General features: G+C 35.7%; 1 protein-coding gene across 1 annotated transcript in view; it reads right to left on the bottom strand.

Moving 5' to 3' along the window:
* Nucleotides 1-15,383, bottom strand: part of ST8SIA4 (ST8 alpha-N-acetyl-neuraminide alpha-2,8-sialyltransferase 4) — a 59,260-nt gene that overhangs the window by 35,961 nt on the left and 7,916 nt on the right. The window contains exon 3 of the mRNA XM_071581180.1: nucleotides 8,801-9,058. Within this exon, the coding sequence (XP_071437281.1) occupies nucleotides 8,801-9,058 (258 nt within the window). The remainder of the gene's footprint in view (nucleotides 1-8,800; nucleotides 9,059-15,383) is intronic.

Here is a 15,383-nt window from a genome sequence, read left to right on the forward strand (position 1 = left end):
AGATTTTTCAAGTATAACTTCAGAAAATAATGAGCGATCCAAATGCACTCAGTAACCATGGGGTTACAGTGTTTTACCACCCTCAATGTAAAATTTGTTCCTTATAACTAATCTGACTTTACTTCCATTCACCTTAAAACCATTGCATCTTGTCCTATGGCAAGAGACTCTGCTAAAAAATTTATCTCCATATTTCTTATATGCTTCAGGGCCTATAAAATTAGTTATTGTGTATTTGTATATAGATCTGAGTATATGTAAATAGCTTTTACCTCTTTTGGAGCTCTTATCTTAACCTTTAATGCACCTTTATGATATGTCATAGTTTCATATTGTTGGAATTTTTAAGTTGATTTTATTGGCAATGTCAACAATCTGTAACCAATTCTCATTATTCTTTCAAAAAAACTTTGCATTCAGAAACACACATATACATATACTAATTTTCTTCTAAGTGAAATTAAGAAGCCTGTTACCAAAACAGCTTTAAAATAATCATTGCAATACCCTTAATTTGTTGTATTTTTTAATTCTAGCTAATTTGCCAGAAGGCACAGAATGCCAAAGATATTCACTGTAGACATGAGGAGGTGATGGAGTTTCTACACCAAAAGCTTTAGCAATATGTGCCTTGGCATTTATACACCATAAATGAAACCACACTATTGTTGGGTTTATTTCAGAGGCCTGTAATTTATTGAATTTCCTCTTCCTCACATGCTGCGTTATTGATACCTTGAACCTATATGACTGCTTAAAATTTGATTCCAAACCACAAACTTCCTGCAACTTACCATCACTTTCCATTTGTTCTAAGAACAAGTTCAATGCTGCCCTTGTGTTAACGTGCAGGTGAGCAGCTGCAGGTGAAAGCTGAGCAACACAAACTTGCTATGAAGTGACTGATACTGTGAGAACAGATTGTAATTAACAGTCACACACAGCACTGAAGACTGACCTAACAATTAAGCAAATAGCTGGGAATGTGAGCATTGAGAGTATACCACATTATAAAAAGGCTTGTAAACCTCTTTCTCTTGAGACCAAGCTATTGAATTGTTTCCAGAGAAAATGATGAAATGTGTTTTGCCCCAGCCAAAAAAAAATGATTTAATAACAGTTTTCATTAGTTCCTTTGTTAATTTTTCCATAAAAATTCACCAAATATATTATTTGAAACAAAAAAGCTTTTGGCTACTTTTTCCTATATAATTGTGTTTAATGAGAAGCTCTAACTACTTTGTCCTTCTTTGCAAGAAACTAGCAAATAATTAGCTGTTATTTGCTCCTTCACCATTTCTAACCACTATCTACAGCAGAATACTTCAGAAACTGGTCTGAGACAGAGATTAATATATTTGGGAGAGGGGGTTAGAAAAAAAACTTAGGTGCAAAACATTCATAATCTGTGTGACTGGTAGTATCAAAGGCAATAATATGCAAGGTACCTGAAAACAATGCTGCAGTCCCTGTTCTTCCCAGGGCATCAGACTATACTGTATCCAAACCTCAGCATAGCTATTTAAACAGATTTCTTAGTCTAAACTTAGTATTAGGCATCAATTATATGATTTAGGGAATCAGTAAGTTTACAGGGGCACCTAACTTACAAAGTATTTTTGTATAATCACGACAGTGAAAGGCAAATATATATATAAAATATTCATCATAAAAATGGAGGTGTTGCCACACATGAGCTTTCAGTGTGATAGCAGGATGATTTTCAACAGGAAGATGCACTGCAGTGCTATCACTAAAAAGAGCTGTGGGATAAAAGGGAAAAACCTCAACCATATCTGAAATATCATGTGGCATTTGGACACGTGTAGAAGAACTGAAATCCTGAAACAGGACAAAAAGTAAGTAATTGAAAACCTGCTTCTTCCACAACCGTAGGTTGTGTATGTAAGTTACACTGGGATATTTTAAGAAAAGTGTAGGGTGAAAAAAAACTCCAAAGTGCCAATGTTTGGAGTTGTATGGGATCGGGATCAGAATAACTGAAAAATGGACTAAGTGCTCCTATACCACACTTACACCAAACTACTCAACCCTGTGTTTGTTGTGATGTATTTATGGCCCAAACACACTCATAACATACATAGTCTTTCAGAGAGCAGACCTTAACAGAGAAAATAAAGAAAACAGTCACAAAAATGTACTCAAATGAGAAGTATTCCACAGAGATTCAGTTCATCTTGTTTTGTCACTAAGAAACAGAGCTCATGTATAAGAATCCAAACATCCAATCCTTAGTATTCATAGAACATAGGTTGTTATTTTCAAGTTAATTTAAAACAAAAGCCGTAAGAGTTTCCTTGAGTAAAAGTGACGACCACTTCCATTTTATGTGATATTGAAAACTAAAAGAACATTCTACATACAGTAATAATGCAAGAAATTGGCTCTCAATCGATACACTTCTTAATACTCTAATGATTGGTGCACTTGAGGATTACAAATTGAAATAAACACTTAGAAACCCCTTTAAAGTCGTTGTAAAAAAGTGCTTTAAAACATTTGTTTCATTAATATCTTCTTTTTGTAGAACAAAGCCAAAACTATCCATCCCACAGTATTAACAATATACATTCTGAGAAGCCAAAACATGAAAATCAGATTGTTGCTGGAAAACACATTAAACCTCTCTGAAGCACAAGGCATTACCTAGACAAGTGTCAGTAACATATGATCTGTACTCAGTCTACATGCAAGAAGCACATTGCCCTAATTCCTGTGTGCATGTAGCTCACCTTCTAACCTGGCTCTTCAAATAAAGGCCTGCAGCAGTGTTGTGCTAACATTCACAAACCACAGACATCCAAAAACATGTGATTTAAAACAAACAAAAAAACCCTCCATGCACAAATATATCCCTGTATCTCCCTGAAAACCTTAATAATTAGTAAAATGTATGGATTCTCACATGCTCTGAATACTTGTTCAGCTACTGAAAAAGCTAAAGTGGCTTCAATTTAACCACAGGGATCTGGATTAGCAGGGAATCCCCTGACATAATCCCTCTCCGTCCCAGTCCTTACCCATGGCACAACAGAGAGCTGCAAGATTAGAGGCTCAGGTACAGCATTACCAATTCTATTCACACACAGCAGTCTTGGCTATGTCTTAAGATGTGCCATGTAAAACATATCAGTACTGCCTTGGTATCTCCTTTTACAACACAAATCCAGAAGAATACTGAATTTGTGACTGACTTGACTTCAGCATGAAGATGTTTGTTGTAACATCACCTGCTAATAAACTTGATTAAATCTTGTTCCCCAGACTACAGCCTATAATTGTAATCATTAAATTCTTTATTTCTCAAGTCTTCTTTAATAACGATGCCTGAAATCCAGGTTATCATCAACTGACACAGCATAGTGAAGTGCCAGAGAAAACCTAAGTGGTATTTTAGAAACAGTGGCAAAACACATTATTTACTTTCTTACTGTGTGGCCTTGCTTTAAAGTAATACATGAATTAGAGTTTTACTTTCTTCTCAAGACCATTTCTTTGACAATAAAATAAAGCAAGGAATTTCTAGCACTGGAAGTTTGTAGCATGATAAAAAAACTCCAAAATCAACCATCCAAACAAAAAATTCCCACAAAAACTACAGCCATGAAACACTGAGAATGATATTTTAATGGAAAAAAATTAAGAAATGGAACTTCATACTATCCTGAATACTTGCATCTTTGCCTTTTTATGTGCAAACAGTTTTAAATATTACTATCTACAAAGAGCATATTTTATAGGGTAATTATTAAAATGCTACAGAACTGCTACAATTCTGAAAAAATTTAAGAAATCTGTAACACTGTGAGGACAGAAAGGGTTAAAAAAATTATTATCCTTACAATAAACTCAGAAAAAATTATAATTTTCATTGTTTCAGAGAGCCACTTTGGAGTTGTTGGTATGGAATGTAGAAAGAAGCAGCAGTTTAAACACTACAAAATAGTGAATAGCAAGAAGGGCAATATTTAGACTAAGATGGTTCTGAACATTTACTGTTTTAAGAGGTGACAATGAACAAAAAGCCTCCAAAAAACCACCAACTTTTCCTGAGTTTGCAACTGTTCAGAAAACTACTAAATTAAAAGCTCTGTATTATGAGCAATGGTAGTAAGCAACTTTAAAATAATTTTATCCTTTTAGAGATAAATTATCCTATTATAGAAAGACTCAGGCTAACCCTATGTGCTCTGCATTTGGATTTTCATAGGACACCCATTTATTTAAGGCACCACTTTGTCATCCTTGACCGTTTGTACATGGGTGTACAGAAGTCACTTTTAGCGATATTTCCTGAGACTTCTAAAGGGCTTCTGTTCTCAAATATCTTCCTTTAAAAACAAAACAAACAAAAAAAAAACACAATAAAAAACCTGGCCACTAGAAATCAAGGTTTATCAGAGGCTCTTCTGAGGTGGAGACCACCCACACCTGATTGACTAACTGACCTAACTGACACTGAACAGCTACACCAGTGCTCCCCTTTCTCAGACACCCAAATCACCAAGAAGCAAGAATATTGGAAGGTGATGGCTTTATTCTGCTTTCATTTCAATGTACTGTAACAATTTTTAGGAAGAAACAGAAGGCAAAAATAGACCTGTCACAATTGAGATCTGATAAAGGTCTAATGAGTTAGTCATGATATATTCAGATTTTTTTAAGGGAAGACTCATGTTTTAAAATATGTGTTTTAAACTGGCAACTTTGCTTGCAACAGATCTGCTGGCTCAAGGCACTCAGCTCTACTCAGCACAATGGCTATGGTGCAAGCAAGGGTACTAAAAAAATATATGGACATAAAAACTGATGTAAATTACAAAAAACCAAAAAGTTCCAGAATATAAATAAATTAATATTCTAAATATCTTTATTCTGACAAATTTACAATTATTTTTTCTCCTATCAGCAGAAGGAAAAACACACATGAAAGAAGCTATTACTAATTTCTTCTTATCAGTTTAAATTGCTCTCCTGAAATAAGTAACCACACCTCCATGGTATGGTTAGGTCTGTCCTTTCTGACCATGTATGCTGCTGTCTGCTCTACCACATATCATGCTTGCTTCTGCACATCACAATTGCCCATACAAACCAACACATTAGTGGAGAGAGTCAAAACAGATTATCCTCCTCTATGCACAGGACAAACCATGACATTTATTAAATGACAGAGTCTTCCTTTTTAAAGGAAAAAAAAAAGGACTACAAGTTTTTCCCATGACAACTTCACTAAACACAAGAATTGTTGAGTTAAAAAATGAAAGTCAAAGTACAATGGAAAATTAAAGAACTGCACTTGCCCAGCTAAATTTTATCACTACTGATGGCAAAAATATTCCATTTGATTCCTAAATGATGACAGAGTTAACATGAGAAAACTCCAATGCGAAGAGTTGCAATGTACAAACTAGGCATTTCAATCCAAAGAAAGAAGCAATTAATATCCTCTCATGGCTGTTCCTTGACAGATCAGCCCTAAACTGTTCAAGCAGTTTCACTCAACAGGCCTGTTCTCCACATAGTCCCACTAAAATGGAAGGACTTTTCCAGACATGGTGTCACCACAGGAAAAACAATATTATTTACTAAGTCTGGGTGTGGTTGGTTGGTTGGTTTTAACCAAATAACTGCAAAAATAAACTTGGCCTCTGCTGTTAAATAGTTCTCATTTCGAATGTTGAATGATATTAATTAAAAAAACCCCCAAAATATTTATTTTGACCTTTGACACTTTTTGAATTCTGAACCTACAGCTGAACTAAATTCTTTTTTGGTACTTAGTGGATGCCAGAAGTAATTTCAAGTCATTGCTTGGCCATATTGTTATTTTACACTTACCCAAATTACAGTTGCATTTTTCGGGAAGTCCTACATAACTTCTGAATTTCAAAACATACCACTTACTATGACAAGTTCGTCTATGCAACAGCTAATTCAGCCCTGGCACAAGAATTTTGGCATGAGAAAGTGCAGACAATGGGGGAGTAAGACGCACTTATTCATCTTACCAGACATTCTGGAATGCATCAGACCCTCTCTGGGTATATACCAAAATGCAGTAATGCTTTAGGTCATCACTGCAAGAGTAGTAGAGGTGCACAGATCAATAGTTACTTAACACAAAGGTATAAAGGCATGGGAGGCAAAAAGGAAAAGAATATAGGAAATAAATAATTTACAGTTGTCACAGTTTGGGATTTTTTTTTAATAGCAAAGTGTTTCTTTGCTTTGCTTTTTAATTACATGGGCTGCATTTTCTACTATCAAAACAGGGATGAATTCACTAAACTTGTGAAACCTCTGTGCATTTATCTGTTAACACTTTTATACTACCTTTGTAGGATATTGAGTTGTATTGCAAATACTTTTCGGTGTCTTCTGTGTCCTCTTCACTTTCACAGACCTTCACTATCAATTTTATCATTAAATTAATGATATTGTTGGCGTTAGCTCCAATATTATAACTGCTACTCTAAGAAACAACTCACAAAGACATAATTTTCCTTCAGATCTCAAAAAATCCCCATAGAATAGTATCAAAATAATTGTGTAATATACTTAACCAAAATAGTATGACAAACTCTTCATAGCACACAGGCATAATGCATTTGGCATCAGAAGATTCTACAAAAACATTGTTCACCAGCCTATACAGCTGGAAGCATATAGTAACTCCTTTTCAGAACACCATCAGATAGCAAATAGAATGAGTGCCTTTTACTTCTAGAGAGACTACCTGAAAGCAAAAATATTAACAGAATGTCATGGTACATTTTAATATCAGAATCTTAATAGCAATAGATGATAGTGCTTATGAAGTATACTAGGACTTCATAATAACACCATGTCATTATATATTATGTTGCATAAAACGTTTTTTAAATGGAGGATGAGGAAAACCAATTTTTTAAATGGAGGATAGGCAACCAGTTCTGAACAATGCTTTGGTTATTTTTCTTTAATTTGAACTGTGAACAAATTCATTGATATTTACTTTACACAGATGTTATGTACCTATGCATGCATCAAGACTTACATAAATAAACATCATATAATTTAACTTATGAGATGTATGAATTTCAAAAACATTTTAATTTTAATTTATAAATAGAAAAAAAAAAAGGCAGCAGGATGAAGCATGCTGTTCTCAGAACCTTAGAAATTAATAACCACAATATTGTCAAACTAACTAATTGATCACTTTTCTAGTCATATACCATATGAGAGATGTTTCATGGGCCTTAAGGATCATCTGGTTCTAAAACCCACACCACAGGCAGGGGTACTTTACAGTAGACCAGGCTGCTCAAAGCCTCATTTAAATTGGCCTTTAACATTTCCAGCATTCACAATTGTTTTGGACAACCTGTGCCGGTTTCTCACCATCCTTATAGAACACCCACATATTTTTCCAGTCTAAATAATTGATTAGCAACAGTAAATTCCTACTGTTCCTATTAAGCTTCACCAAATCTTTGAGAATATTATCTTTCCTCCACATAGCTTCAATTAGTTAAAGTCTCCTATCAGAGATTATCACCTAGTTTCATGGGTAGATAAAACATGTGGAAGATCACGGAGACAACTTCAAAAAAATTTAGCACGTGATTTAAATAAAAGTATGTACCTTGCTGTCTGAAAGAAAATTTTTATCTAGAATATCTAGTATCGAAATTTTTCTGTAGTCCTGTTAAATGAATCATATTTAACCTCAGAGAGAGACTACAAAAGCATGACATAGGCTAAATGTTGTTTAAAAATGTAATTATTTTTGGATTCCTTCTGTAGTAAGGATGCTAATTTGAACACCTACTGGTACAAGTAAAACAAGTAAGGAAAATAAAAATAGTGTGTTATTGCTTCAGTTGCAAATTGCTAGTATACTTTTCAAATGAAGTACAAGTCTCAAGTATATCATGCTTGATTTATGTGCTAAGAACCTTTAATTTTTCTTTCTCCATGTCCTTTTGATATTTTCTGCGACCATCTTTCTTTAAGGTGAGAAAAGAAAAAGTCAGTAATGTGCAATGACTACTATTTCGATACCATTTTCTGTTACCACCCTCCCATTTTCTGCCCTTCCACCCTTCCTAAACCAAACCACTTGAAACTTCTGCCTCAAAAGAAAAAGGGCTTATTTCCTGCTCAATATTCTATATATAGTGCCAAGCTGTCAAATGAGGTCAGCTATTCCCCATTGATATGTGAAACACAAAGGTATTCCATTGTGCATATTTGAAGTACGAATAAAAAGGGAAGCATATTGATATTTTTGCCCAAACAGCAGAAATACGTTATAAAAACAATGTGAAGTAATATATAGGGGTGACTTCCAACTACCTTGATGGCAGCTTGTTCAGCATCAATACATCACATTGAAATTTTACTCCACGCTGCACATAAGTAATGTAGTGATTTACAAAACATCTGTACTGACCAAGAGCTAAGAAAGAATACTTTTGAATGAGAAAATATTTTGCATTTATTCTATCAAGGCCTCTATAAGAATATTTATTTTGTCTGGAATAAGAACAGTGAAAAGCAAAAATAAGTAGCACAATCCTCTCTTCTGGCCCTTCTTTTATTTTTCTCTGTAAAAATAACCTTCTTCTCAATAATACAGGCATATATTTAAATTTAGGGAAATCACACAGTGATGGATACTGTTTCAGATTAATTTCAGATAATATCTGTAATATATACCTCTGATTAAAACATTTCTCCCAGCTTTTCTCCAAGCAACATATTTCATCTTCAACACCAGATGAAAACTTACCTTATTACAAAGTCATGACTATCAATCTCTTTTCCACAACCACTCTTCAGAAGGATGCCAGAATTCCCAACAACTGCACACGTTTTAAATCGACGGTTCTTCATTGGGGAAACTTCAGGGAGAAGGCTGTGCAAATCCTGAGAAATATTTAGGGTGCGACGTCTGTCCAGTACATAATGGATTACATCTCCTGGCTTGAAGCTGCTTTTGACTACAGAGACATCTCTTTCAGCATCCAAGAATTGAAGAATGTTCTTTCTGTGTTGACAGAAAAATGCAGAGATAAAACCCAACACTCCCTACTTGAACAGAGTTTATCTAAACAGCAATACAGACTGTGCAAGGCATACAACATAAAGCAGAGGGTAGACACTGTCAGTCATACTAAGGTCATTTCCCATGCTCTAGGATGGAGTTAGAGCAAAGCTGTTAGGAGGGAGTTCAGACTGTGGTTACAATAGAACATGTAAGTACTATAGAAATAGAGCTTAATTACCTCTACAGACAAAAGCACTGAGAGATCAAGGGAAGATAACTTTAGAAATTAGAGGGCAAACTGTTTTTTACCATCTTTATAAAATTTTCAAATAAACACATTTTTAAAAACAACTGTGGCAGTTTGTTTTCATAGAAACACCATTGAATATATGAATTATTTATGATTTAGAAAATGGTATCTCTTAGAAATCAGCTTGGTTCAAGGATGGCCCTGTCTTCTTACAGATTCTTATTTCACCACAAGAGTTAACACTTTCAGTTTAGCATAAACTTCCCCCTAATGAAATGAAGTTCAGCCAAAGTTATCCTAATTAACTGGCAATGAGAACACCCACACCACTATCTATACTGTGTAGTAAATTATCTGGATCAAAATATGTTAGACTAATCATTGTCATTATGATCATCAATAAATTATTCATTCTGGAAGTATATTTGGTTTCCCATCCTTAATCTTGCAGGACAAAGTTGCATAAAGGTTCAACTACATCTTTACAATCCTTTAAACATAAACTGTTGACCAAGTCTGGGGATAAGATTGGATCCAGCCACACCCTGACTCCTCTATGAGAGGGAGTTTACAAAGCAGGGGGGTCCTTTCTGCACCTCAAGACTCAGCAGGAGGGCTTCTCTAATAAACTCTGCCCAAAGCTTCCCTTCTGCTCATGACAGGTGGGAACTGGGGTCCAAAAACTGACACGCTTTCAATGCCTAAATTCAAAAGAGACACTTAATGATTGCAATGTTAATGTATGTGGTGACTAATACCTGCACTGGCAGCTTCGAGCAGTTTTCAGTGTATGCTCAACATAAAAAGCTGGGAGAGACTTCAGGCCAGAGCTTCAGGAGCCACTGGCAGCTCAGGATTGCAAATAAGTGAAGCCTTACAAGCTCATGTCCACCCCTGCTCTGAGAAGCATGTATGTTTGTGAAGAAGTGTAAGATCACATCTGAACCCAAGCACAATACTTTCAAGGAACAGACTGGGAGTGCTAAGCAGGGGCAGGGCGTTCAGTATGTGGTAATTCTTACAGAAAATTTTGCCTCTGCAAATCTAACAAGACAAGAAGAAAAACAAAAAACTTTACATTTTCCACTGTTTTCAGTAAGTAAAGTGGAATTTAGAACAGAATGGACATTTTGTTGTGGAAGAGAATATTATATTTGAATATTAAGCTTTTAGAGCAGAACTTCCTTAGAGAATATCAAAACAGGAAAAGATAACTACAGATGCCACTCTAGCAGTTGCAACACTCAGTCACAGCCATAAAGGGGAAATAATCACCCACAAGTTAAAAGGGACGAACTATAGAAACATCCATACTCACGAACCAAGTCTTGCGTCACTACCTTGAGAAGGAAGAGTTTGTCTGAATCTTGCAAGCAATGACACAAAATACTGACTGTGGAACTGATCTTAAAAGCCACAGGGGAAGTGAAACATGATAAAAATATTTTTCAAGTGATTCCTCTTATTTCTTAAAAGAGGACAGGAAAAAAAATAAAAAGGGAGAGAATATCTGGAACATCTTGAGCTATCTGTTACAGCTATCATGTATGACTGAAGCAGTATAAGAGAAAAGACAGATTGTGCTGAGGCTCAGAATAACAGAGCACAATAGACAATATTAAAATTCTGAGTGTAGCTTTTGGTAAGGCCAGGCAATGTACTTTTGTAAAAGGAAGATGAAGACAGCTTCAGTCATCAAGTCGAATGTACTTAAAATCGCTATGGGTTTGATAGCTTTCTTTGTGGGTACTCTGCAACAGATACATAAATTGCTACAAAATGAAAGAGAAGGAAGAAACAGACAGTTCAGACTAAAACAAGTCAAGTGATCACCAGAAGATTGGTATTAGAACTTGAAAGCACTTATCCATGATACCTAGAATAAATGGGCCTAAAACTGTTTCTTGATAGTAAACAAGTAGCAACACTTGTGCATGAATACACTATCTTATGCATTATTTTAAAAAATAAGAGGAAGGCAGTAAGTTTTGCAAACAGTGCCAAAAAAACAAAAGCACTTTGGTTTCCATTATTAACCAGTTACTTACATTCAAAACTTATTTAACTATAAGCTCATAGAAGTCTTTCAAAGAGTTTCATGTGGACCTGAATTACAATCAGATGATCAAACACTTACTTAACACTCCTGAAATTTCCAAAATGTCTCAGGAATTTATTTTACACTGAATCTTAATATCTTCTTATATATTTAAAAATGTTTTCTTATCTGAAGCATCTAATTCTGATGCATCTGAATTCTTGTCATTAGCATATTCAATTAAATGTACACACAGTTATTGCAGTACAAAATAAAATCATTGTGTAAGAGACTTGCAATAATGCTAACATAAAAATATTTTATTGATTTGTCTGACTCTATCCAGGTATCTTTTAATCCTGAAAGAAATATGATAAAGAATGCAGAGTTCATGCTATTATTTTAAGTTCCTCTGCACTACTGACTCATCTGTACCATGGGGATAGCAGTACTTCCCATTTTCACATAAGTGCTAATGAAAAAAAATATTACTAAGGGATGTGACAAAACCTGAACATACATACACGAATGTCTCATTTTTGATGCTGATTAATAATAAGAACTTGTTTAAACCTCTATTCTGTCCCACAGAGTACTAAAAATAGCACAACAAGGTTATTCTGATGAAACAGACATGACAAAATAATGTCAAGTAAATGCTAATCCACTTCAAACTGCATAGAAAATTCAAAGTAAGTTCAATTCTGTCAAGGAAAAAAAAAGCATAATTTTTAGCAAACCTTGAAGCAAAGGTGTTCTGCAACTTAAGGTAAATTAAGTAAACAGTTTTATTTGAGATCTTCAAGTTTTGTTATGACAAATAAAACTGTATCAAGGGTGTGGCCTAAGCCCTTTTGTGGGCAGGTGAGACAGATGTGGCTCACCCTTACTTGAAGCCAAATAGCTGTTTGCAACGTGTTTACTTGACTCAGAAAAACATGGTGTTACAATCTGTGGTTGACCTAAGGTTTTATTTTGATAACCAGAAAAATTTTCACAATTTTTAAGTACAAACTGAAACTCCCAGTTATCTGATAAAGTTCATGCAACATACAGTAATGTCTCTCAACAGCTTCCCAAATATTTTAACTATGCATTTGTCTAGGGCAACGTGATATTTTTCTTATTTTGTTCCTTTTTTTTATAATTTTATTTTGTACTGTAGCCTTTGTACTACAAAATTATTGTAATATCAAACTATTCTTCATCTAATGCAGAATTGTGTGGATTAAGGGAAGTAAATAAATAATTCAAACATTTGACTTTTAAGATTACAAATAATTTTATATTTTTAGACCTTCTCAAGAAAATTGAAATATGACTTCCAATGCTTTTTCTGGGAAAATAATTTCTTTAGAGGAAGGCAGTGTCAGAAGTCCTTATTGCTGGGGCATCTGTGCTCGTCTGGACAGTAACCATGACAGGAAGCCCCTGAAGGGCATCCTCAGTGCCTGGGAAGCTGGGCTGGATCACCAGCAACACGTTATGGAACAGAGATGGACTAAGTGTTTACCTAAACCTCTCTGTGCCCATTGAAGTGTCCCCTAGACCATGTTTATCTAGTATGTTCCTAATAACCTCTTGTGATGGGGACATAGCAAACTCCCCATGTCAGCACTGCCCTAGTCTTATTGGAAGCACAATATTCCTCATGCTCAGACCTCCCCCACAGCAACTGCTCTTGTTCCTTAGGTCTTGCATGCAGAGGACAAACTACACTCTTGGCAATATCCTTCATTTACCTGAGGATAAGAATCCACAACTTTTTTTTAAACTTTTTTAATTGGGCAGGTCATGTTGTAGATTTCTGATCCTTCTTCTTGCTCTCCTGCAGACTTGTTCTCACAGCTCTAATAAATAACTTGATTTTCTAACCCTAACAAGTCCTAACACTGCTTCACACTGCTCAGCTGGAAGGCAGAAGGTGCGTGTCAGCCTTCTAAGTCACCAAGAACTACAGCCTGGATAAACACACTTTTCATCAACCAAATTAATTAAAAAAAAAAAAAACCAAAAAACAAGACAGAAGAACAACTCTCTGGCAATGAAAGCTCACAGCTTGCCCTCATAGATGACTAGAGTTCCAGCTCCTGTTGGCTTCCTGAGCAGGCTGTGGGGAGTGCAGGTGTTTGCACCTGCGTTGGGTTTCACTTTAGTCTGATTGAAAGGAAGTTTAAAGAAAACCTCTTCAAAGAAAGCAGCATTTAGAATCATAGAACAGTTGGGGTTGAAAGGGGACTTGAAAGGTCATCTAGTCCAACCACCAATGTGGATTTGTTAAAAACAAGCCTAACTACAAACAGCCTTGGGATGGTTCCTGGCAGCTCCCAGGCAATGGAGGCCACACCAACAGCAATGCTGTAATAGAAGAAGGGGAATGCAAAGGAAGAAGAGGGCTTCTAAATAGGGCATGACTCCACTTACTATAGGAAGGCTGGCCATATGCCAGTTTTTCATGAATATAAGGAAGAGAGAGTAAGATATATAGGCAAGCAAAAATCCCCTGAGGTTTATTATGACTAAACCAGACCAGAGAGCCAGTTTGCATGACTTTGACACAGAAAATCTGAAGGAAACAGTGCAAATGCCCAAAAAATGTTGCTCCAAAATCTTCAGAACATTTGCACTGCTCCACTGCCCATTCAATACTAACTGCTTGCACTTCAGGGACTTACCGTAGCTGTTTTCACATCAACTTGAAAGACAAACAATGATAATAATTTCAACCTTTCTAAGAAGGAAGCTGCCCTTTTCATTTTTCTTTGGATGTAACATCTTAGGAGTTCTCACACTTTTCTTAAGGAAATTTTCTGTTGCCATGCAGAGATAAATACATCTTCAATGCACGTGTTTGTTTTTTTTTATTTTTGCCTTCCTGCAATTCAAAACCTTCTACTCTTTCCAACAGAAATGCTTATACTTAATCAAAAATAAGTGGGAGAAAATCACACCCTGAGATATCAGACTGTAGTTCACGTCACACAGGTCACAGATGTGGTGACATCAGCCCTATGTGAAATTTTTCCCCAGACAGGTTTGCACCATCTCAGATACATCCCTCCTTTCTGAAACTATGGCCTCCAGTACAACGAAGTTTCCTTATTTCCAAAACTCTAAGGAAAACCTTCACATTGCTACAGAGAGTAGAAAGTACTTAAAACAAAATATTAGCAGATGATGGATTCGCTACTCCATAAATGAAATTACTCAGATGGAAAGGGAACCAAGAAAGCAGTGTTCTTCCTTTAGGCACAGGAATTACCAATTATTCTTCAAAGAAGTTGTCAGCAATCAGAAGGTAACATCTGTTGAAAAAAATCACTCTCCCAACAGACCAATCGTGATTGGCAAGGCATTGAATTTCACACAGTCTCAAGTAATTAATAAGCCCCATAATTTCCTCGTCAATCACAGGAAGTCTAGCTCCTTTTTCTTATGTCTGCTTAACCTTCCCAAAGGACTGTAGCCCTCCCAAGAGAGCTGCTACTCCACAGTCCGCCTTTTCTGGCTGAAAAGTCCCAGAGCACCAGATGCTTTCCTTTCTCGCATGGTGTCCTGATAAAGGAGGTTTTTCATTCATTAACTCCTATCTGAGCCTGGCCCTGCCAAAGGTCTTTTCATAAGACCCTTGAGGCTGAGAGACTGGTCACTAATCTGACCAAAAATAACATGGCCAGAGGTGATGCCCACAGTCAACAAAGGAAATAGCAAAGTATAATATTCTAGATGCCAGCCAACTAGGTTTGACATACTACTGACTAACAGTCCTCATACAAAGCAAAACTCACTATCAAATACTTTCTTAGTTTTAAAATTGATAATGTGGGTGTCAAGCTGATGTGCAACACGAAAGTAGCAGTCATTTATGGGTGACTGTAAGTTTTATGAAATATCTTGACACTTTACACTAAGGGTTTTACAAATTATTTCTCAACTGTTAATAATTGATACATTTTTATATATAATTCAACAGGCACTAGCTTTGTTTTTTGTTTCTCTCTTACTTCTTACCGTTACTTCCTACGGTCAACCTCACA

The sequence above is a fragment of the Pithys albifrons genome, chromosome Z (genome assembly GCF_047495875.1).
Source record: "Pithys albifrons albifrons isolate INPA30051 chromosome Z, PitAlb_v1, whole genome shotgun sequence".
Taxonomy (NCBI): domain Eukaryota; kingdom Metazoa; phylum Chordata; class Aves; order Passeriformes; family Thamnophilidae; genus Pithys; species Pithys albifrons.